Below are 26,213 nucleotides of genomic sequence, written 5' to 3'. Positions count from 1 at the left end.
CACACACACACACACACACACACACACACACACACACACACACACACTACCTGATTTTGGCTCTTCCAGTCTTAAAAATGATTCCTATAACTTTCCACATTCACATTAATCAATTTGTTTTATTATTACATTTGGAAAAACACACTCGGCCCAGATGAAGGGGTGTGTGGGGGGGGGACAATCAGGAGCTGAAGAGAGAGGGAGAAGAGAGAGGGAAGAGAGAGGGAAGAGAGAGGGAAGAGGGAAGAGAGAGACGGAAGAGAGAGGGAAGAGAGAGGGAAGAGGGAGAAGAGAGAGGGAAGAGAGAGAAGAGGGAGGAGAGAGAGAAGAGAGGGTGGAGAGAGAGGGAAGAGAGAGACGAGGGAGAAGAGTGAGGAGAGAGAGAAGAGAGAGGGAAGAGAGGGTGAAGAGAGAGGGAAGAGAGAGACGAGGAAGAGGGCGGAGAGAGAGGGAAGAGAGAGAAGAGGGAGAAGAGGGAGGAGAGAGAGGGAAGAGAGAGGGAAGAGAGGGGGAAGAGAGAGGGAAGAGAGAGAAGAGGGAGGAGAGAGAGAAGAGAGAGGGAAGAGAGAGAATGAAGAGGGAAGAGGGAGAAGAGGGAGGAGAGAGAGAAGAGAGAGGGAAGAGAGAGGGAAGAGAGAGAAGAGGGAGGAGAGAGAGAAGAGAAGAGAGAGGGAAGAGAGGGTGAAGAGAGAGAAGAGAGAAAAGAGAGAGGGAAGAGAAAGGGAAGAGGGAGAAGAGAGAGGGAAGAGGGAGAAGAGGGAGGAGAGAGGGAAGAGAGAGGGAAGAGGGAGAAGAGAGAGGGAAGAGGGAGAAGAGAGAGGGAAGAGAGAGGGAAGAGGGAGAAGAGAGAGGGAAGAGGGAGGAGAGAGGGAAGAGAGAGGGAAGAGAGAGAAGAGAGAGAGAGGGAAGAGAGAGGGAGGAGAGAGAAGAGAGCGGGAAGAGGGAGGAGAGAGAGGGAAGAGGGAGAAGAGAGGGAAGAGAGAGAAGAGAGAGGGAAGAGGGAGAAGAGAGAGGGAAGAGAGAGGGAAGAGAGAGGGAAGAGAGAGGGAGAAGAGGGAGGAGCGAGAGAAGAGAGAGGGAAGAGGGAGAAGAGAGAGGGAGAAGAGGGAGGAGAGAGAGAAGAGAGAGGGATGAGGGAGAAGAGAGAGGGAGAAGAGGGAGGGAAGAGGGAGAAGAGGAGAGGGAAGAGGGAGAAGAGAGAGGGAAGAGGGAGAAGAGGAAGGGAAGAGGGAGAAGAGAGAGAAGAGAGAGAAGAGGGTGAAGAGGGAGAAGAGAGAGGGAAGAGAGGGAAGAGGGAGAAGAGAGAGGGAAGAGAGGGAAGAGAGAAGAGAGAGGGAAGAGATAATAGAGAGGGAATAGGGAGGAGAGGGGGAAGAGGGAGGAGAGAGGGAAGAGAGAGGGAGGAGGGAGTAGAGAGGGAGGAGGTAAGGAAGAGGGAGAGAAGAAGGAGGAGAGAAGGAGGAGAGAGGGAAGAGGGAGGGAAGAGGGAGGAGAGATGGAGAAGAGGGAGGGGAGAGGGAGAAGACAATCAGGACTAGGTCCAGTTGATGAGAGGAAAGAAGGGATGAGAGAGAGAAATATAAGTATTTAAGTCTTAATGTTTTGTTTCCTGTTGTCTCTCCGGAGGGACAAATAACATTTCAGGGATTATTTTAGATTAACGTAATCCCTGGGACTAGCAGCTCTATTGTGGAGATCAGTGTAGTTTGCTATATCTGGGGATCATCAACACTTGTTATCTAGATAGATGTTTGGTGGGGTGGTTGTGTGTTCGTGTTTAAGTGTGTGTGTGTGTGTGTGTGTGTGTGTGTGTGTGTGTGTGTGTGTGTGTGTGTGTGTGTGTGTGTGTGTGTGTGTGTGTGTGTGTGTGTGTGTGTGTGTGTGTGTGTGTGTGTGTGTGTGTGTGTGTTGTGTGTGTGTCTCCTCTGTCTGTATTTTAGGTCGATCTCATTATATTGACAGAACAACAACAGGACTCTTGACAAAACGTGTCGCCACTTCTGAACGAATGACGACGAGAACCTCTTGGCATTCTAATATTCTCTCTGACGTCTTTGTTTTTCAGGGCTATCACAGGCCGAACCATTACATCGCTACCCAAGGTAAGATGGGATACTATGAACTGCGTGTGTGTGAGCATTGCCCGCGTGCTTCCGTGTGTGTGGATTGGTTTGTTAAGGCTGTCTGTCTTGTTTTAAAGTGAGGCTGTATTCAGGTGTGCTCAGACATCTCTCTCACTTTTCAACATCTTGTATATATATATATATGCATGTTCCTTGAAGAGCTTTGCTTGCATTCTCACACACACACACACACGCACACACACACACACACACACACACACACACACACACACACACACACACACACACACACACACACACACACACACACACACACACACACACACACACACACACGCCCACACACACACGGTCAGGTAAGTGTCATGTGCTCATGGTGAACGGGTGTTTGTTTGCTAATAACCCATCTGCAAGTCACCTGCCTGTAATAATCTGAGGCCCGAACTTCTAATATAGAAAATGTGCTGTAAACATCAGTCAGAGGAGGCTGAATGATTTGTTGACAGGGAGGAGTTTTCTGCCTGATCCAGATCAGCTTTGTTTCTGCTTACAATATGCAACCTTTTGGTTAACTATTTGTTAGTCAGCTTGTCTCTAATTAGATACATACAGCTTCTCTGCTGTCATTATATGTTGCCCTCGAAGACTGAAGAAACTATCAGCTGTTATGATGCTGATAAAGACAACACCTTTACATACGGTCCCTAACTGTGGTTGAAAGACTATCAGCTGTTATGATGTTGATAAAGACAACACCTTTACATACGGTCCCTAACTGTGGTTGAAAGACTATCAGCTGTTATGATGTTGATAAAGACAACACCTTTACATACGGTCCCTAACTGTGGTTGAAAGACTATCAGCTGTTATGATGCTGATAAAGACAACACCTTTACATACGGTCCCTAACTGTGGTTGAAAGACTATCAGCTGTTATGATGCTGATAAAGACAACACCTTTACATACGGTCCCTAACTGTGGTTGAAAGACTATCAGCTGTTATGATGCTGATAAAAACAGCACCTTTACATACGGTCCCTAACTGTGGTTGAAAGACTATCAGCTGTTATGATGCTGATAAAAACAGCACCTTTACATACGGTCCCTAACTGCACATTCACAGTCTCTCAAGATGCTGAAATAAATCCTATTTCTCCACTCCTGTTCCTCAGTCTAAATGTGTATAGCGCCTCACAATCATCACATACAACACCACACTGCTATCAGCCTCTTTTAACACTTCACCTAATCTTTCCCAAACATTACTGTTCTGGGCCTCTCTTCTATAACAGACTACTGTTCCGGGCCTCTCTTCTATAACAGTCTACTGTTCTGGTCCTCTCTTCTATAACATTAGACTACTGTTCTGGTCCTCTCTTCTATAACATTAGACTACTGTTCTGGTCCTCTCTTCTATAACAGACTACTGTTCTGGTCCTCTCTTCTATAACAGACTACTGTTCTGGTCCTCTCTTCTATAACATTAGACTACTGTTCTGGTCCTCTCTTCTATAACAGACTACTGTTCTGGTCCTCTCTTCTATAACAGACTACTGTTCTGGTCCTCTCTTCTATAACATTAGACTACTGTTCTGGTCCTCTCTTCTATAACAGACTACTGTTCTGGTCCTCTCTTCTATAACATTAGACTACTGTTCTGGTCCTCTCTTCTATAACAGACTACTGTTCTGGTCCTCTCTTCTATAACAGACTACTGTTCTGGTCCTCTCTTCTATAACAGACTACTGTTCTGGTCCTCTCTTCTATAACATTAGACTACTGTTCTGGTCCTCTCTTCTATAACATTAGACTACTGTTCTGGTCCTCTCTTCTATAACAGACTACTGTTCTGGTCCTCTCTTCTATAACATTAGACTACTGTTCTGGTCCTCTCTTCTATAACAGACTACTGTTCTGGTCCTCTCTTCTATAACAGACTACTGTTCTGGTCCTCTCTTCTATAACATTAGACTACTGTTCTGGTCCTCTCTTCTATAACATTAGACTACTGTTCTGGTCCTCTCTTCTATAACATTAGACTACTGTTCTGGTCCTCTCTTCTATAACATTAGACTACTGTTCTGGTCCTCTCTTCTATAACAGACTACTGTTCTGGTCCTCTCTTCTATAACAGACTACTGTTCTGGTCCTCTCTTCTATAACATTAGACTACTGTTCTGGTCCTCTCTTCTATAACATTAGACTACTGTTCTGGTCCTCTCTTCTATAACATTAGACTACTGTTCTGGTCCTCTCTTCTATAACATTAGACTACTGTTCTGGTCCTCTCTTCTATAACATTAGACTACTGTTCTGGTCCTCTCTTCTATAACATTAGACTACTGTTCTGGTCCTCTCTTCTATACCATTAGACTACTGTTCTGGTCCTCTCTTCTATAACAGACTACTGTTCTGGTCCTCTCTTCTATAACAGACTACTGTTCTGGTCCTCTCTTCTATAACATTAGACTACTGTTCTGGTCCTCTCTTCTATAACATTAGACTACTGTTCTGGTCCTCTCTTCTATAACAGACTACTGTTCTGGTCCTCTCTTCTATAACAGACTACTGTTCTGGTCCTCTCTTCTATACCATTAGACTACTGTTCTGGTCCTCTCTTCTATAACATTAGACTACTGTTCTGGTCCTCTCTTCTATAACATTAGACTACTGTTCTGGTCCTCTCTTCTATAACAGACTACTGTTCTGGTCCTCTCTTCTATAACAGACTACTGTTCTGGTCCTCTCTTCTATAACATTAGACTACTGTTCTGGTCCTCTCTTCTATAACAGACTACTGTTCTGGTCCTCTCTTCTATAACAGACTACTGTTCTGGTCCTCTCTTCTATAACAGACTACTGTTCTGGTCCTCTCTTCTATAACATTAGACTACTGTTCTGGTCCTCTCTTCTATAACAGACTACTGTTCTGGTCCTCTCTTCTATAACATTAGATCTGGTCCTCTGTTAATCTGGCCAACAGTCACAGTGAAAAGGCTCCTAGTGTTAATCTGGCCAACAGTCACAGTGAAGAGGCTCCTAGTGTTAATCTGGCCAACAGTCACAGTGAAGAGGCTCCTAGTGTTAATCTGGCCAACAGTCACAGTGAAGAGGCTCCTAGTGTTAATCTGGCCAACAGTCACAGTGAAGAGGCTCCTAGTGTTAATCTGGCCAACAGAACAATTAACATGGTAGAACCCTCCACCTCCTCAATTAACATGGTAGAACTCTCCACCTCCTCAATTAACATGGTAGAACTCTCCACCTCCTCAATTAACATGGTAGAACCCTCCACCTCCTCAATTAGCATGGTATAACTCTCCACCTCCTCAATTAGCATAGTAGAACTCTCTACCTCCTCAATTAGCATGGTCGAACTCTCCACCTCCTCAATTAACATGGTAGAACTCTCCACCTCCTCAATTAACATGGTAGAACTCTCCACCTCCTCAATTAACATAGTAGAACTCTCCACCTCCTCAATTAACATGGTAGGACCCTCCACCTCCTCAATTAGCATGGTAGAACTCTCCACCTCCTCAATTAACATGGTAGAACTCTCCACCTCCTCAATTAACATAGTAGAACTCTCCACCTCCTCAATTAACATGGTAGAACTCTCCACCTCCTCAATTAACATGGTAGAACTCTCCACCTCCTCAATTAACATGGTAGAACTCTCCACGTCCTCAATTAACATGGTAGAACTCTTCACCTCCTCAGTGTCTCAATTAACATACTTTAACTCTACACATATACACTCATTATACACACATTATATTCACATTATACACACAATATACACACAATATACACCCATTATACACACAATATACACACATTATACACATAATATACATACATTATATACACAATATACACACATTATACACACAAGAAATGTGCCAAATGACTTTCTGTGTTCTGAAATGGCATGTAGAGGTCTGTTGGAGCTCATCGAAACTCTGCGAAGATGCCAAGAAACAACATTTGATTTAGATGTGTGGTATGACAAATGTTGTGATATTATATATTCAGAAATGGGGGGGATATACGAATATAAAATACACTCCCCAGTTTACAGAAAGTTTACAATAAGTTTACAGGAAGTTTACAGGACGTTTACAGGATGTTTACAGGAAGTTTACAGGATGTTTACAGGACGTTTACAGGACGTTTACAGGACATTTTCAGAACGTTTACAGGAAGTTTACAGGAGGTTTACCGGACGTTTACAGGAAGTTTACAGGACATTTACAGGGAAGTTTACAGAAAGCAAACCAGACGACCAAAACGCCATGAGAAAATAGAAGTCAGGAAAGAGTGGTGGGGGGGGTTTGTAAAGACATATGTTCACTGAGAACTAAACTGGAAAACACTACGTTAGAACACTCTTAAATATGTAACCCGTGTTTAAATGAGGAGAAGGTAAGAAGTTAAGTTAAGGAGGAGTTAAATGTGACAGACGTTACGAAGGTGATTGAAGCTGCACAAAATGGGAAAGCGTTTGGTATTGATTAACTGCCTAATGAGGATTTAAAATTCACTAAATTAATTGACGTCCTGTATGATTTGCTCATCATGTGTTTTTGAGTACAGTGTACTGCCATCCACTTGGTGTAAATCTATAGTGATTGAGTACAGTGTACTGCCATCCACTTGGTGTAAATCTATAGTGATTGAGTACAGTGTACTGCCATCCACTTGGATTGAGTACAGTATACTGCCGTGCACTTGGATTGAGTACAGTATACTGCCGTCCGCTTGGTGTAAATCTATAATGATTGAGTACAGTATACTGCCCTCCACTTGGTATAAATCTATAATGATTGAGTACAGTATACTGCCCTCCACTTGGTATAAATCTATAGTGATTGAGTACAGTATACTGCCCTCCACTTGGTATAAATCTATAGTGATTGAGTACAGTATACTGCCCTCCACTTGGTGTAAATCTATAATGATTGAGTACAGTATACTGCCCTCCACTTGGTATAAATCTATAATGATTGAGTACAGTATACTGCCCTCCACTTGGTATAAATCTATAATGATTGAGTACAGTATACTGCCCTCCACTTGGTATAAATCTATAGTGATTGAGTCCAGTATACTGCCCTCCACTTGGTATAAATCTATAGTGATTGAGTACAGTATACTGCCCTCCACTTGGTGTAAATCTATAATGATTGAGTACAGTATACTGCCCTCCACTTGGTATAAATCTATAATGATTGAGTCCAGTATACTGCCCTCCACTTGGTGTAAATCTATAATGATTGAGTACAGTATACTGCCCTCCACTTGGTATAAATCTATAATGATTGAGTACAGTATACTGCCCTCCACTTGGTGTAAATCTATAATGATTGAGTACAGTATACTGCCCTCCACTTGGTGTAAATCTATAATGAATCCCATTCCCAAACCTTTTAATGACTCGAGAGTGCCACTGAAAGATAGATTTGTACGTTTATGTACGGTTTATAAATGATGTTCGTCCATCCTCAACAATAGGCTGATGACCGTTTTGGAGGACCAAAAGATTCTGGAGGAAGAACAAAATTATTTCGGTAAATTCAGAGTCTGTACAGATCATTTCTTCTCGGTTTGTACAATCATCTGAAATAGATTTACACGAAGAGAAGCCTACTTTTGATTTCCAGAAAGCTTTTGATTTTGTAAATAGGGCTATTTTAGCCTACAGTTTGTTAAAGACAAGGGGGTTGATGGGAAATTTTCATCACGCATTCCAGTCTCTTTACAAAAGTAACAATTGCTTCTGTGCGTGATAATTAATTTTGTACAGATTGGTTTCCCACACCCTCGGGTGTAAAACGAAGAGACGCCTCATCACAGACTTTTTTTTGCTTTGTTTATAAATGATTTGGCAAAATAAATTAAAATGTTAAATATTTCGAGTAAGATATGATGATGAAATGCTAAGTATCATTTTATATGTTGATGATATTATTTTGATGTCAGAAACTGAACAAGGCCTGCAGAACATGTTATCATGTGCAGTTTGTTAGTGTTAAAGATGGAGACTCACGATCAACCAGACTAAAACACAGATAATGTTTTGGTGTTAAAGATGGAGACTCACGATCAACCAGACTAAAACACAGATAATGTCTTGGTGTTAAAGATGGAGACTCACGATCAACCAGACTAAAACACAGATAATGTCTTGGTGTAAAAGAGACTCATGTTCAACCAGACTAAAACACAGATAATGTCTTGGTGTTAAAGATGGAGACTCGTGATCAACCAGACTAAAACACAGATAATGTCTTGGTGTTAAAGATGGAGACGTGATCAACCAGACTAAAACACAGATAATGAATGACTTGGTGTAAAAAGATGGAGTGATCAACCAGACTAAAACACAGATAATGTCTTGGTGTAAAAGAGACTCATGTTCAACCAGACTAAAACACAGATAATGTCTTGGTGTTAAAGATGGAGACTCATGATCAACCAGACTAAAACACAGATAATGTCTTGGTGTAAAAGAGACTCATGTTCAACCAGACTAAAACACAGATAATGTCTTGGTGTTAAAGATGGAGACTCATGATCAACCAGACTAAAACACAGATAATGTCTTGGTGTAAAAGAGACTCATGTTCAACCAGACTAAAACACAGATAATGTCTTGGTGTTAAAGATGGAGACTCATGATCAACCAGACTAAAACACAGATAATGTCTTGGTGTTAAAGATGGAGACTCACGATCAACCAGACTAAAACACAGATAATGTCTTGGTGTTAAAGATGGAGACTCACGATCAACCAGACTAAAACACAGATAATGTCTTGGTGTTAAAGATGGAGACTCATGATCAACCAGACTAAAACACAGATAATGTCTTGGTGTTAAAGATGGAGACTCATGATCAACCAGACTAAAACACAGATAATGTCTTGGTGTTAAAGATGGAGACTCATGATCAACCAGACTAAAACACAGATAATGTCTTGGTGTTAAAGATGGAGACTCATGATCAACCAGACTAAAACACAGATAATGTCTTGGTGTTAAAGATGGAGACTCATGATCAACCAGACTAAAACACAGATAATGTCTTGGTGTTAAAGATGGAGACTCTCAACCAGACTACAACACAGATAATGTCTTGGTGTTAAAGATGGAGACTCACGATCAACCAGACTAAACACAGATAATGTCTTGGTGTTAAAGATGGAGACTCATGATCAACCAGACTAAAACACAGATAATGTCTTGGTGTTAAAGATGGAGACTCACGATCAACCAGACTACAACACAGATAATGTCTTGGTGTTAAAGATGGAGACTCACGATCAACCAGACTAAAACACAGATAATGTCTTGGTGTTAAAGATGGAGACTCACGATCAACCAGACTAAAACACAGATGCATTTTAGAAAACCGGGTACTAAAAGATGTGTTTTTCAGTTTTGTTTTGGTGAAGACATTCCTTTTCTATACGGAACATTTGACCTGGTTGACTCAGGAAGTAGAGCTCTTGGGGGAGTTGTAGGAACAAACACTCAAAGACATTGGTTATGCTGCGTATTCCAAACTGCAACAGTCTGTCCTGTTCTGGACCAGTCAGAGGGAGTGTGGGGTGCTAAGAGGCATCTCAAAAACACAAAAACAGCAACAGTCTGTCCTGTTCTGGACCAGTCAGCGGGAGTGTGGGGTGCTAAGAGGCATCTCAAAAACACAAACAGCAACAGTCTGTCCTGTTCTGGACCAGTCAGCGGGAGTGTGGGGTGCTAAGAGGCATCTCAAAAACACAAACAGCAACAGTCTGTCCTGTTCTGGACCAGTCAGAGGAGTGTGGGGTGCTAAGAGGCATCTCAAAAACAAAAACAGCAACAGTCTGTCCTGTTCTGGACCAGTCAGCGGGAGTGTGGGGTGCTAAGAGGCATCTCAAAAACAAAAACAGCAACAGTCTGTCCTGTTCTGGACCAGTCAGCGGGAGTGTGGGGTGCTAAGAGGCATCTCAAAAACAAAAACAGCAACAGTCTGTCCTGTTCTGGACCAGTCAGAGGAGTGTGGGGTGCTAAGAGGCATCTCAAAAACACAAACAGCAACAGTCTGTCCTGTTCTGGACCAGTCAGCGGGAGTGTGGGGTGCTAAGAGGCATCTCAAAAACAAAACAGCAACAGTCTGTCCTGTTCTGGACCAGTCAGAGGAGTGTGGGGTGCTAAGAGGCATCTCAAAAACACAAACAGCAACAGTCTGTCCTGTTCTGGACCAGTCAGCGGGAGTGTGGGGTGCTAAGAGGCATCTCAAAAGCACAAACAGCAGTCTGTCTCTGTTCTGGACCAGTCAGCGGGAGTGTGGGGTGCTAAGAGGCATCTCAAAAACACAAGCAGCAACAGTCTGTCCTGTTCTCAGTCAGAGGAGTGTTGAAAGGCATCTCAAAAACACAACAGGATAGTCTGTCCTGTTCTGGACCAGTCAGCGGGAGTGTGGGGTGCTAGAGGCATCTCAAAAACACAGCAACAGGGACAGTCTGTCCTGTTCTGGACCAGTCAGCGGGAGTGTGGGGTGCTAAGAGGCATCTCAAAAACACAAACAGCAAAGGATACGTTGTCTCTGACTGTATTGAAACAGGTCAGATCAGGGATATTGTCTCTGAAACAGGTCAGATCAGGAAACAGGTCAGATCAGATCAGGGATATTGTCTCTGAGTATTGAAACAGGTCAGATCAGGGATATTGTCTCTGAGTATTGAAACAGGTCAGATCAGGGATATTGTCTCTGAGTATTGAAACAGGTCAGATCAGGGATATTGTCTCTGAGTATTGAAACAGGTCAGATCAGGGATATTGTCTCTGAGTATCAGGGAAACAGGTCAGATCAGGGATATTGTCTCTGAGTATTGAAACAGGGGTCAGTTGAAATCAGGGATATTGTCTCTGAGTATTGAAACAGGTCAGATCAGGGATATTGTCTCTGAGTGTTGAAACAGGTCAGATCAGGGATATTGTCTCTGATCAGGGTGTTGAAACAGGTCAGATCAGGGATATTGTCTCTGAGTGTTGAAACAGGTCAGATCAGGGATATTGTCTCTGAGTATTGAAACAGGTCAGATCAGGGATATTGTCTCTGAGTATTGAAACAGGTCAGATCAGGGATATTGTCTCTGAGTGTTGAAACAGGTCAGATCAGGGATATTGTCTCTGAGTGTTGAAACAGGTCAGATCAGGGATATTGTCTCTGAGTATTGAACAGGTCAGACAGGATATTGTCTGAGTATTGAAGATCAGGGATATTGTCTCTGAGTATTGAAACAGGTCAGATCAGGGATATTGTCTCTGAGTATTGAAACAGGTCAGATCAGGGATATTGTCTCTGAGTATTGAAACAGGTCAGATCAGGGATATTGTCTCTGAGTATTGAAACAGGTCAGATCAGGGATATTGTCTCTGAGTATTGAAACAGGTCAGATCAGGGATATTGTCTCTGAGTATTGAAACAGGTCAGATCAGGGATATTGTCTCTGAGTATTGAAACAGGTCAGATCAGGGATATTGTCTCTGAGTATTGAAACAGGTCAGATCAGGGATATTGTCTCTGAGTATTGAAACAGGTCAGATCAGGGATATTGTCTCTGAGTATTGAAACAGGTCAGATCAGGGATATTGTCTCTGAGTATTGAAACAGGTCAGATCAGGGATATTGTCTCTGAGTATTGAAACAGGTCAGATCAGGGATATTGTCTCTGAGTATTGAAACAGGTCAGATCAGGGATATTGTCTCTGAGTATTGAAACAGGTCAGATCAGGGATATTGTCTCTCAGGGAGTATTGAAACAGGTCAGATCAGGGATATTGTCTCTGAGTATTGAAACAGGTCAGATCAGGGATATTGTCTCTGAGTATTGAAACAGGTCAGATCAGGGATATTGTCTCTGAGTATTGAAACAGGTCAGATCAGGGATATTGTCTCTGAGTATTGAAACAGGTCAGATCAGGGATATTGTCTCTGAGTATTGAAACAGGTCAGATCAGGGATATTGTCTCTGAGTATTGAAACAGGTCAGATCAGGGATATTGTCTCTGAGTATTGAAACAGGTCAGATCAGGGATATTGTCTCTGAGTATTGAAACAGGTCAGATCAGGGATATTGTCTCTGAGTATTGAAACAGGTCAGATCAGGGATATTGTCTCTGAGTATTGAAACAGGTCAGATCAGGGATATTGTCTCTGAGTATTGAAACAGGTCAGAACAGGGATATTGTCTCAGATCAGGGATATTGTCTCTGAGTATTGAAACAGGTCAGATCAGGGATATTGTCTCTGAGTATTGAAACAGGTCAGATCAGGGATATTGTCTCTGAGTATTGAAACAGGTCAGATCAGGGATATTGTCTCTGAGTATTGAAACAGGTCAGATCAGGGATATTGTCTCTGAGTATTGAAACAGGTCAGATCAGGGATATTGTCTCTGAGTATTGAAACAGGTCAGATCAGGGATATTGTCTCTGAGTATTGAAACAGGTCAGATCAGGGATATTGTCTCTGAGTATTGAAACAGGTCAGATCAGGGATATTGTCTCTGAGTGTTGAAACAGGTCAGATCAGGGATATTGTCTCTGGTATTCAGGTCAGATCAGGGATATTGTCTCTGAGTATTGAAACAGGTCAGATCAGGGATATTGTCTCTGAGTATTGAAACAGGTCAGATCAGGGATATTGTCTCTGAGTATTGAAACAGGTCAGAAATCAGGGATATTGTCTCTGAGTATTGAAACAGGTCAGATCAGGGATATTGTCTCTGAGTATTGAAACAGGTCAGATCAGGGATATTGTCTCTGAGTATTGAAACAGGTCAGATCAGGGATATTGTCTCTGAGTATTGAAACAGGTCAGATCAGGGATATTGTCTCTGAGTATTGAAACAGGTCAGATCAGGGATATTGTCTCTGAGTATTGAAACAGGTCAGATCAGGGATATTGTCTCTGAGTATTGAAACAGGTCAGATCAGGGATATTGTCTCTGTCTCAGGGATATTGTCAGGGATATTGTCAGGTCAGATGAGTATTGAAACAGGTCAGATCAGGGATATTGTCTCTGAGTATTGAAACAGGTCAGATCAGGGATATTGTCTGAAACAGGTCAGATCAGGGATATTGTCTCTGAGTATTGAAACAGGTCAGATCAGGGATATTGTCTCTGAGTATTGAAACAGGTCAGATCAGGGATATTGTCTCTGAGTATTGAAACAGGTCAGATCAGGGATATTGTCTCTGAAACGGGTCAGATCAGGGATATTGTCTCTGAGTAAACAGGTCAGATCAGGGATATTGTCTCTGAGTATTGAAACAGGTCAGATCAGGGATATTGTCTCTGAGTATTGAAACAGGTCAGATCAGGGATATTGTCTCTGAGTATTGAAACAGGTCAGATCAGGGATATTGTCTCTGAGTATTGAAACAGGTCAGATCAGGGATATTGTCTCTGAGTATTGAAACAGGTCAGATCAGGGATATTGTCTCTGAGTATTGAAACAGGTCAGATCAGGGATATTGTCTCTGAGTATTGAAACAGGTCAGATCAGGGATATTGTCTCTGAGTATTGAAACAGGTCAGATCAGGGATATTGTCTCTGAGTATTGAAACAGGTCAGATCAGGGATATTGTCTCTGAGTATTGAAACAGGTCAGATCAGGGATATTGTCTCTGAGTATTGAAACAGGTCAGATCAGGGATATTGTCTCTGAGTATTGAAACAGGTCAATCAGGGATATTGTCTCATTGAAACAGGTCAGATCAGGGATATTGTCTCTGAAACAGGTCAGATCAGGGATATTGTCTCTGAGTATTGAAACAGGTCAGATCAGGGATATTGTCTCTGAGTATTGAAACAGGTCAGATCAGGGATATTGTCTCTGAGTATTGAAACAGGTCAGATCAGGGATATTGTCTCTGAGTATTGAAACAGGTCAGATCAGGGATATTGTCTCTGAGTATTGAAACAGGTCAGATCAGGGATATTGTCTCTGAGTATTGAAACAGGTCAGATCAGGGATATTGTCTCTGAGTATTGAAACAGGTCAGATCAGGGATATTGTCTCAGATCAGGGATATTGTCTCTGAGTATTGAAACAGGTCAGATCAGGGATATTGTCTCTGAGTATTGAAACAGGTCAGATCAGGGATATTGTCTCTGAGTATTGAAACAGGTCAGATCAGGGATATTGTCTCTGAGTATTGAAACAGGTCAGATCAGGGATATTGTCTCTGAGTATCAGGAAACTGAGTATTGGTCAGATCAGGGATATTGTCTCTGAGTATTGAAACAGGTCAGATCAGGGATATTGTCTCTGAGTATTGAAACAGGTCAGATCAGGGATATTGTCTCAGATTGAAACAGGTCAGATCAGGGATATTGTCTCTGAGTATTGAAACAGGTCAGATCAGGGATATTGTCTCTGAGTATTGAAACAGGTCAGATCAGGGATATTGTCTCTGAGTATTGAAACAGGTCAGATCAGGGATATTGTCTCTGAGTATTGAAACAGGTCAGATCAGGGATATTTGTCTCTGAGTATTGAAACAGGTCAGATCAGGGATATTGTCTCTGAGTATTGAAACAGGTCAGATCAGGGATATTGTCTCTGAGTATTGAAACAGGTCAGATCAGGGATATTGTCTCTGAGTATTGAAACAGGTCAGATCAGGGATATTGTCTCTGAGTATTGAAACAGGTCAGATCAGGGATATTGTCTCTGAGTATTGAAACAGGTCAGATCAGGGATATTGTCTCTGAGTATTGAAACAGGTCAGATCAGGGATATTGTCTCTGAGTATTGAAACAGGTCAGATCAGGGATATTGTCTCTGAGTATTGAAACAGGTCAGATCAGGGATATTGTCTCTGAGTATTGAAACAGGTCAGATCAGGGATATTGTCTCTGAGTATTGAAACAGGTCAGATCAGGGATATTGTCTCTGAGTATTGAAACAGGTCAGATCAGGGATATTGTCTCTGAGTATTGAAACAGGTCAGATCAGGGATATTGTCTCTGAGTATTGAGGTCAACAGGGGTCAGATCAGGGATATTGTCTCTGAGTATTGAAACAGGTCAGATCAGGGATATTGTCTCTGAGTATTGAAACAGGTCAGATCAGGGATATTGTCTCTGAGTATTGAAACAGGTCAGATCAGGGATATTCAGATTGAAACAGGTCAGATCAGGGATATTGTCTCTGAGTATTGAAACAGGTCAGATCAGGGATATTGTCTCTGAGTATTGAAACAGGTCAGATCAGGGATATTGTCTCTGAGGTCAGATCAGGGATAACGGGTCAGATCAGGGATATTGTCTCTGAGTATTGAAACAGGTCAGATCAGGGATATTGTCTCTGAGTATTGAAACAGGTCAGATCAGGGATATTGTCTCTGAGTATTGAAACAGGTCAGATCAGGGATATTGTCTCTCAGGGATAGTATTGAAACAGGTCAGATCAGGGATATTGTCTCTGAGTATTGAAACGGGTCAGATCAGGGATATTGTCTCTGAGTATTGAAACAGGTCAGATCAGGGATATTGTCTCTGAGTATTGAAACAGGTCAGATCAGGGATATTGTCTCTGAGTATTGAAACAGGTCAGATCAGGGATATTGTCTCTGAGTATTGAAACAGGTCAGATCAGGGATATTGTCTCTGAGTATTGAAACAGGTCAGATCAGGGATATTGTCTCTGAGTGTTGAAACAGGTCAGATCAGGGATATTGTCTCTGAGTATTGAAACAGGTCAGATCAGGGATATTGTCTCTGAGTATTGAAACAGGTCAGATCAGGGATATTGTCTCTGAGTATTGAAACAGGTCAGATCAGGGATATTGTCTCTGAGTATTGAAACAGGTCAGATCAGGGATATTGTCTCTGAGTATTGAAACAGGTCAGATCAGGGATATTGTCTCTGAGTATTGAAACAGGTCAGATCAGGGATATTGTCTCTGAGTATTCAGGATATTGTCTCTGAGATCAGGGATATTGTCTCTGAGTATTGAAACAGGTCAGATCAGGGATATTGTCTCTGAGTATTGAAACAGGTCAGATCAGGGATATTGTCTCTGAGTATTGAAACAGGTCAGATCAGGGATATTGTCTCTGAGTATTGAAACAGGTCAGATCAGGGATATTGTCTCTGAGTATTGAAACAGGTCAGATCAGGGATATTGTCTCTGAGTATTGAAACAGGTCAGATCAGGGAGGTCAGATGAAACAGGTCAGGGATATTGTCTCTGAGTATTGAAACAGGTCAGATCAGGGATATTGTCTCTGAGTATTGAAACAGGTCAGATCAGGGATATTGTCTCTGAGTATTGAAACAGGTCAGATCAGGGATATTGTCTCTGAGTATTGAAACAGGTCAGATCAGGGATATTGTCTCTGAGTATTGAAACAGGTCAGATCAGGGATATTGTCTCTGAGTATTGAAACAGGTCAGATCAGGGATATTGTCTCTGAGTATTGAAACAGGTCAGATCAGGGATATTGTCTCTGAGTATTGAAACAGGTCAGATCAGGGATATTGTCTCTGAGTATTGAAACAGGTCAGATCAGGGATATTGTCTCTGAGTATTGAAACAGGTCAGATCAGGGATATTGTCTCTGAGTATTGAAACAGGTCAGATCAGGGATATTGTCTCTGAGTATTGAAACAGGTCAGATCAGGGATATTGTCTCTGAGTATTGAAACAGGTCAGATCAGGGATATTGTCTCTGAGTATTGAAACAGGTCAGATCAGGGATATTGTCTCTGAGTATTGAAACAGGTCAGATCAGGGTATTGAAACAGGTCAGATCAGGGATATTGTCTCTGAGTATTGAAACAGGTCAGATCAGGGATATTGTCTCTGAGTATTGAAACAGGTCAGATCAGGGATATTGTCTCTGAGTATTGAAACAGGTCAGATCAGGGATATTGTCTCTGAGTATTGAAACAGGTCAGATCAGGGATATTGTCTCTGAGTATTGAAACAGGTCAGATCAGGGATATTGTCTCTGAGTATTGAAACAGGTCAGATCAGGGATATTGTCTCTGAGTATTGAAACAGGTCAGATCAGGGATATTGTCTCTGAGTATTGAAACAGGTCAGATCAGGGATATTGTCTCTGAGTATTGAAACAGGTCAGAGGGATATTGTCTCTGAGTATTGAAACAGGTCAGATCAGGGATATTGTCTCTCAGGGTATTGAAACGGGTCAGGGATATTGTCTCAGGGATCAGGGATTTGTCTCTGAGTATTGAAACAGGTCAGATCAGGGATATTGTCTCTGAGTATTGAAACAGGTCAGATCAGGGATATTGTCTCTGAGTATTGAAACAGGTCAGATCAGGGATATTGTCTCTGAGTATTGAAACAGGTCAGATCAGGGATATTGTCTCTGAGTATTGAAACAGGTCAGATCAGGGATATTGTCTCTGAGTATTGAAACAGGTCAGATCAGGGATAAACAGGTCAGATCAGGGATATTGTCTCTGAGTATTGAAACAGGTCAGATCAGGGATATTGTCTCTGAGTATTGAAACAGGTCAGATCAGGGATATTGTCTCTGAGTATTGAAACGGGTCAGATCAGGGATATTGTCTCTGAGTATTGAAACAGGTCAGATCAGGGATATTGTCTCTGAGTATTGAAACGGGTCAGATCAGGGATATTGTCTCTGAGTATTGAAACGGGTCAGATCAGGGATATTGTCTCTGAGTATTGAAACAGGTCAGATCAGGGATATTGTCTCTGAGTATTGAAACAGGTCAGATCAGGGATATTGTCTCTGAGTATTGAAACGGGTCAGATCAGGGATATTGTCTCTGAGTATTGAAACGGGTCAGATCAGGGATATTGTCTCTGAGTATTGAAACAGGTCAGATCAGGGATATTGTCTCTGAGTATTGAAACAGGTCAGATCAGGGATATTGTCTCTGAGTATTGAAACGGGTCAGATCAGGGATATTGTCTGAGTATTCTGATCAGGGATATTGTCTCTGAGTATTGAAACAGGTCAGATCAGGGATATTGTCTCTGAGTATTGAAACGGGTCAGATCAGGGATATTGTCTCTGAGTATTGAAACAGGTCAGATCAGGGATATTGTCTCTGAGTATTGAAACAGGTCAGATCAGGGATATTGTCTCTGAGTATTGAAACAGGTCAGATCAGGGATATTGTCTCTGAGTATTGAAACAGGTCAGATCAGGGATATTGTCTCTGAGTATTGAAACACATCTAATCCCCGAGCTGAAAATGTAAAAATCTGTAATTCTTTCTCTGAGCAAGGCAGTTAACCCACTGTTCCCCAGTAAGCCATCATTGTAAATACGAATTTGTTCTTAAAACTGACTTGCCAATTTAAATAGAGGTTAAATAAATAAAAAATATTTTAAAAATGTATATTCTTTTACTGCTCTAGGGATATAATTATTGATTGGATAACCTTGTTAACTATAATGTATTGATTTTTACCTTAAATTGTTTCACTCTTTATGCGATGTGCAATGCAGAGAACACCGGAACAAGAATTATCATTGAATTACCACAGTGAATTATTGTAATGTTTGTTTATGTGTCAATTAATCCTATACGGGACTTTTTTTTTTAAATGATTCATTAATTCAAAATTTCATTCACAAATTATACACACATTATATACACACTAGTGACTTCTCTCCCTCGTCTAGCGAGAAGTGACTTCTCCCCTCATCTAGCTAGAAGTGACTTCTCTCCCCTCGTCTGGCTAGAAGGGACTTCTCTCCTCTCATCTAGCTAGAAGTGACTTCTCTCCCCTCGTCTAGCTAGAAGTGACTTCTCTCCCTCGTCTAGCTAGAAGTGACTTCTCTCCCTCGTCTAGCGAGAAGTGACTTCTCCCCCCTCGTCTAGCTAGAAGTGAATTCTCCCCTCATCTAGCTAGAAGTGACTTCTCTCCCCTCGTCTGGCTAGAAGTGACTTCTCTCCTCTCGTCTGGCTAGAAGTGACTTCTCTCCCCTCGTCTAGCTAGAAGTGACTTCACTCCCTCGTCTAGCTAGAAGTGACTTCTCTCCCTCGTCTAGCGAGAAGTGACTTCTCCCCTCATCTAGCTAGAAGTGACTTCTCCCCTCGTCTAGCTAGAAGTGACTTCTCTCCCTCGTCTGGCTAGAAGTGACTTCTCTCCCCCTCGTCTAGCTAGAAGTGACTTCTCTCCCTCGTCTAGCTAGAAGTGACTTCTCTCCCTCGTCTAGCGAGAAGTGACTTCTCCTCGTCTAGCGAGAAGTGACTTCTCCCTCATCTAGCTAGAAGTGACTTCTCCCCCTCGTCTAGCTAGAAGTGACTTCTCCCCTCATCTAGCTAGAAGTTACTTCTCTCTCCCTCATCTAGCTAGAAGTGACTTCTCTCCCTCATCTAGCTAGAAGTGACTTCTCTCCCTCGTCTAGCTAGAAGTGACTTCTCTCCCTCGTCTAGCGAGAAGTGACTTCTCCCCCCTCGTCTAGCTAGAAGTGAATTCTCCCCTCATCTAGCTAGAAGTGACTTCTCTCCCCTCGTCTGGCTAGAAGTGACTTCTCTCCTCTCGTCTGGCTAGAAGTGACTTCTCTCCCCTCGTCTAGCTAGAAGTGACTTCTCTCCCTCGTCTAGCTAGAAGTGACTTCTCCCCTCGTCTAGCTAGAAGTTACTTCTCTCTCCTCGTCTAGCTAGAAGTGACTTCTCTCTCCTCATCTGGCTAGAAGTGACTTCTCTCCCCTCGTCTAGCTAGAAGTGACTTCTCCCCTCGTCTAGCTAGAAGTGACTTCTCTCCCTCGTCTAGCTAGAAGTGACTTCTCTCCTCGTCTAGCGAGAAGTGACTTCTCCTCGTCTAGCGAGAAGTGACTTCTCTCCCTCATCTAGCTAGAAGTGACTTCTCCCCCTCGTCTAGCTAGAAGTGACTTCTCCCCTCATCTAGCTAGAAGTTACTTCTCCCCTCATCTGGCTAGAAGTGACTTCTCCCCTCGTCTAGCTAGAATTGAATTCTCCCTTTGTCTGGCTAGAAGTGACTTCTCCCCTCATCTAGCTAGAAGTTACTTCTCCCCTCATCTAGCTAGAAGTGACTTCTCTCCCCTCATCTAGCTAGAAGTGACTTCTCCCCTCGTCTAGCTAGAAGTGACTTCTCTCCCCTCGTCTGGCTAGAAGTGACTTCTCTCCCCTCGTCTAGCTAGAAGTGACTTCTCTCCCTCGTCTAGCTAGAAGTGACTTCTCTCCCTCGTCTAGCTAGAAGTGACTTCTCTCCTCGTCTAGCGAGAAGTGACTTCTCCCTCATCTAGCTAGAAGTGACTTCTCCCCTCGTCTAGCTAGAAGTGACTTCTCCCCTCATCTAGCTAGTGAAGCTTACTTCTCCCTCATCTGGCTAGAAGTGACTTCTCTCCCTCGTCTAGCTAGAATTGAATTCTCCCTTTGTCTGGCTAGAAGTGACTTCTCCCCTCGTCTAGCTAGAAGTTACTTCTCTCTCCTCGTCTAGCTAGAAGTGACTTCTCTCTCCTCATCTGGCTAGAAGTGACTTCTCTCCCCTCGTCTAGCTAGAAGTGACTTCTCCCCTCGTCTAGCTAGAAGTGACTTCTCCCCCCTCGTCTAGCTAGAATTGAATTCTCCCTTTGTCTGGCTAGAAGTGACTTCTCCCCCCTCGTCTAGCTAGAATTGAATTCTCCCCTCGTCTAGCTAGAAGTGAATTCTCCCTTTGTCTGGCTAGAGCAGGAAGTGTGAATCAGTGTGAAGACATCTGGTAGAGCAGGTCCTTTATAATTCATCATCATCCTCACTCACTGACAGGAGGGAAAGAGGGAGAGAGAGAGAGAAAGGAAGGTGGGAGAGAATTTAAAAGACAGGGAGGGAGGGAGGGAGGGAGGGAGGGAGGGAGGGACAGAGAGAGAGAGAGAGAGAGAGAGAGAGAGAGAGAGAGAGAATAAACAGCCCCAGACAGAGACTGTCTACTCTACTCAGTGACACTGCACATGGTTGTACACCTGAGAAGTACACCTGGGCTTCACTCTGCAAGATGGAAACCAAGGAACACTTTTAGATTGTGGTTTAATGAGCGAGTGACACTTGCAGACTGGCTCAGGGGGCTGACACAGAAAGGACGAGGAAACCCCAGTACAGGATGAGATAAAATGACAAGCTGTAGATATATCTTTTCAACATGACTTTTTCCTAAACATCGTGGGTAACCTACGGTAAACCAACAGTATAACTTTATATAAGCATGTAAGAGCATGGCTTCTGATGTATTATATACAGTGCCTTGCGAAAGTATTCGCCCCCCTTGAACTTTGCGACCTTTTGCCACATTTCAGGCTTCAAACATAAAGATATAAAACTGTATTTTTTTGTGAAGAATCAACAACAAGTGGGACACAATCATGAAGTGGAACGACATTTTTTGGATATTTCAAACTTTTTTAACAAATCAAAAACTGAAAAATTGGGCGTGCAAAATTATTCAGCCCCTTTACTTTCAGTGCAGCAAACTCTCTCCAGAAGTTCAGTGAGGATCTCTGAATGATCCAATGTTGACCTAAATGACTAATGATGATAAATACAATCCACCTGTGTGTAATCAAGTCTCCGTATAAATGCACCTGCACTGTGATAGTCTCAGAGGTCCGTTAAAAGCGCAGAGAGCATCATGAAGAACAAGGAACACACCAGGCAGGTCAGAGATACTGTTGTGAAGAAGTTTAAAGCCGGATTTGGATACAAAAACATTTCCCAAGTTTTAAACATCCCAAGGAGCACTGTGCAAGCGATAATATTGAAATGGAAGGAGTATCAGACCACTGCAAATCTACCAAGACCTGGCCGTCCCTCTAAACTTTCAGCTCATACAAGGAGAAGACTGATCAGAGATGCAGCCAAGAGGCCCATGATCACTCTGGATGAACTGCAGAGATCTACAGCTGAGGTGGGAGACTCTGTCCATAGGACAACAATCAGTCGTATATTGCACAAATCTGGCATTTATGGAAGAGTGGCAAGAAGAAAGCCATTTCTTAAAGATATCCATAAAAAGTGTTGTTTAAAGTTTGCCGCAAGCCACCTGGGAGACACACCAAACATGTGGAAGAAGGTGCTCTGGTCAGATGAAACCAAAATTGAACTTTTTGGCAACAATGCAAAACGTTATGTTTGGCGTAAAAGCAACACAGCTCATCACCCTGAACACACCATCCCCACTGTCAAACATGGTGGTGGCAGCATCATGGTTTGGGCCTGCTTTTCTTCAGCAGGGACAGGGAAGATGGTTAAAATTGATGGGAAGATGGATGGAGTGTGTGTGTGTGTGTGTGTGTGTGTGTGTGTGTGTGTGTGTGTGTGTGTGTGTGTGTGTGTGTGTGTGTGTGTGTGTGTGTGTGTGTGTGTGTGTGTGTGTGTGTGTGTGTGTGTGGGTGCGTGAAGGTGATGTCAGGTGAACACCTGTCGTTCGATCAGAGTCTCATCACTAGAGATTTAATCATCATGATGCAGGTCACACCCTCATCAGGTTTATTACAACACATTATCACCAGGACACCAGACACATTAGAGAATAACACAGGAACACAGACACATTAGAGAACAACACAGACACATTAGAGAACAACACAGGAACACAGACACATTAGAGAACAACACAGGAACACAGACACATTAGAGAACAACACAGGAACACAGACACAGGAACACAGACACAGGAACACAGACACATTAGAGAACAACACAGGAACACAGACACATTAGATAATAACACAGGAACACAGACACATTAGATAACAACACAGGAACACAGACACAGGAACACAGACACATTAGAGAACAACACAGGAACACAGACACAGGAACACAGACACAGGAACACAGACACAGGAACACAGACACATTAGAGAACAACACAGGAACACAGACACATTAGAGAACAACACAGGAACACAGACACATTAGAGAACAACACAGGAACACAGACACATTAGAGAACAACACAGACACATTAGAGAACAACACAGGAACACAGACACAGGAACACAGACACATTAGAGAACAACACAGGAACACAGACACATTAGAGAACAACACAGGAACACAGACACATTAGAGAACAACACAGGAACACAGACACAGGAACACAGACACAGGAACACAGACACAGGAACACAGACACATTAGAGAACAACACAGGAACACAGACACAGGAACACAGACACAGGAACACAGACACAGGAACACAGACACATTAGAGAACAACACAGACACATTAGAGAACAACACAGGAACACAGACACAGGAACACAGACACATTAGAGAACAACACAGACACATTAGAGAACAACACAGACACATGAGAAAACAACACAGGAACACAGACACAGGAACACAGACACATTAGAGAACAACACAGACACATTGGAGAACAACACAGGAACACAGACACAGGAACACAGACACATTAGAGAACAACACAGACACATTAGAGAACAACACAGGAACACAGACACATTAGAGAACAACACAGACACATGAGAAAACAACACAGGAACACAGACACAGGAACACAGACACATTAGAGAACAACACAGACACATTGGAGAACAACACAGGAACACAGACACAGGAACACAGACACATTAGAGAACAACACAGACACATTAGAGAACAACACAGGAACACAGACACATTAGAGAACAACACAGACACATTAGAGAACAACACAGACACATTAGAGAACAACACAGACACATTAGAGAACAACACAGACACATTAGAGAACAACACAGACACATTAGAGAACAACACAGACACATTAGAGAACAACACAGACACACTAGAGACAGATCCCCTTCCTTTATTCCAGAATTGTGTGTGTGTGTGTGTGTGTGTGTGTGTGTGTGTGTGTGTGTGTGTGTGTGTGTGTGTGTGTGTGTGTGTGTGTGTGTGTGTGTGTGTGTGTGTGTGTGTGTGTGTGTACACGTTGCAGAATTGTGACATGTGATTAATCAACATTGACACTAGTTCTGTTAGAATAATACTTTAACAATTAAAGCAAATTTAAACACTTTTCTTTATACATTTTGAAGTGATAAATGAACTTGTTTTTTAACCTTTATTTAACTAGGTAAATCAGTTAAGAACAAATTCTTATTTTCAATGACGGCCTGGGAACAGTGGGGTTAACTGGCTGTTGAGGGGCAGAACGATAGATTTTTACATTGTCAGCTCGGGGGATTTGATCTACTGGGGGAGCAGACTTCTATTCCAGCCCAGTAATAGATCTACTGGGGGAGCAGACTTCTATTCCAGCCCAGTAATAGATCTACTGGAGGAGCAGACTTCTATTCCAGCCCAGTAATAGATCAACTGGAGGAACAGATTTCTATTCCAGCCCAGTAATAGATCTACTGGAGGAGCAGACTTCTATTCCAGCCCAGTAATAGATCAACTGGAGGAACAGACTTCTATTCCAGCCCAGTAATAGATCTACTGGAGGAACAGACTTCTATTCCAGCCCAGTAATAGATCTACTGGAGGAGCATACTTCTATTCCAGCCCAGTAATAGATCTACTGGAGGAGCAGACTTCTATTCCAGCCCAGTAATAGATCTACTGGAGGAGCAGACTTCTATTCCAGCCCAGTAATAGATCTACTGGAGGAACAGACTTCTATTCCAGCCTAGTAATAGATCTACTGGAGGAACAGACTTCTATTCCAGCCTAGTAATAGATCTACTGGAGGAACAGACTTCTATTCCAGCCCAGTAATAGATCTACTGGAGGAACAGACTTCTATTCCAGCCCAGTAATAGATCTACTGGAGGAACAGACTTCTATTCCAGCCCAGTAATAGATCTACTGGAGGAGCAGACTTCTATTCCAGCCCAGTAATAGATCTACTGGAGGAGCAGACTTCTATTCCAGCCCAGTAATAGATCTACTGGCTGAGGAGACTTCTATTTCAGCTCCAATTGTAATATGTTTATACATTGCGTGTGATGTTTAACTGTATTTTTGTATACAACATTTGTATACAACATAACCCTAACATAGGTAGACCTACACATATAACCCATGGGATATAGGATAAACTGTTAGTCTCTTGTGACTTTCATTGGGACCTCTCTTTTCATCTACAAACAGGCTTTTAAAGATTTTCATATCTGAGGACAAATAAAATAAAATGTTATTTGTCACATACACATGGATAACAGATGTTAATGGGAGTGTAGCAAAATGCTTGTGCTTCTAGTTCCGACCATGCAGTAATATCTAACAAGTAATCTAACAATTCCCCAACAACTACCTAATACACACAAGTCTAAAGGGGTTGAATGAGAATATGTACATATAAATATATGGATGAGCGATGGCCGAGCGGCAGAGGCAAGGTGCCATAGATGGTATAAAATACAGTATATTCATGTGATATGAGTAATGTAAGAAATGTAAACATTATTAAAGTGGCATTATTTAAAGTGGCATTAAAGTGACCATTTATTAAAATGGCTAGTGATTGGGTATCAATGTAGGCAGCAGCCTCTCTGAGTTAGTGGTGGCTGTTTAGCAGTCTGATGGCCTTGAGATAGAACAGACAGAAAACATCACAAAGAAAACAGGCTTCATTCTTCTAAAATTAGCACTGAATAATATTTTGCTATTATCTCTCGCTCTTCAAAGTTTTCCCCTCTAGGGACTGGAACTGTAGAATCTCTTCCTAATGTCCTCCCTCAATATGACCTGCCCTGTCCACTAGTCTACACTGTCCATTTACTGACAGCTGGAGCTGCAATGTCACCCTCTTCTCTGGCTGTTATCTACTAAATGCATTTGGAGACTGTGTTATTCATTTACAATGATTACATCAAGAGAGCTAGCTGATAGGAAGTTAGCTAGATAATTAATGATTACATCAAGAGAGCTAGCTGATAGGAAGTTAGCTAGATAATTAATGATTACATCAAGAGAGCTAGCTGATAGGAAGTTAGCTAGTTAATGATTACATCAAGAGAGCTAGCTGATAGGAAGTTTGCTAGTTAATTAATGATTACATCAAGAGAGCTAGCTGATAGGAAGTTAGCTAGATAATTAATGATTACATCAAGAGAGCTAGCTGATAGGAAGTTAGCTAGTTAATGATTACATCA

The 26,213-nt window shown here is 42.3% G+C and overlaps 1 protein-coding gene across 1 annotated transcript in view; it reads left to right on the top strand.

Moving 5' to 3' along the window:
* Window positions 1–26,213, top strand: part of LOC127910876 (receptor-type tyrosine-protein phosphatase mu-like) — a 688,506-nt gene that overhangs the window by 594,685 nt on the left and 67,608 nt on the right. Inside the window, exon 24 of the mRNA XM_052475958.1 lies at window positions 2,066–2,102. Coding sequence (XP_052331918.1) covers window positions 2,066–2,102 — 37 coding nt within the window. The remainder of the gene's footprint in view (window positions 1–2,065; window positions 2,103–26,213) is intronic.

Source organism: Oncorhynchus keta, chromosome 23 (genome assembly GCF_023373465.1).
Source record: "Oncorhynchus keta strain PuntledgeMale-10-30-2019 chromosome 23, Oket_V2, whole genome shotgun sequence".
In the NCBI taxonomy this organism is placed as follows: Eukaryota; Metazoa; Chordata; class Actinopteri; order Salmoniformes; family Salmonidae; genus Oncorhynchus; species Oncorhynchus keta.
Note: the sequence above shows the minus strand (reverse complement) of the source record. Positions and strands in the feature narration are given on the sequence as shown.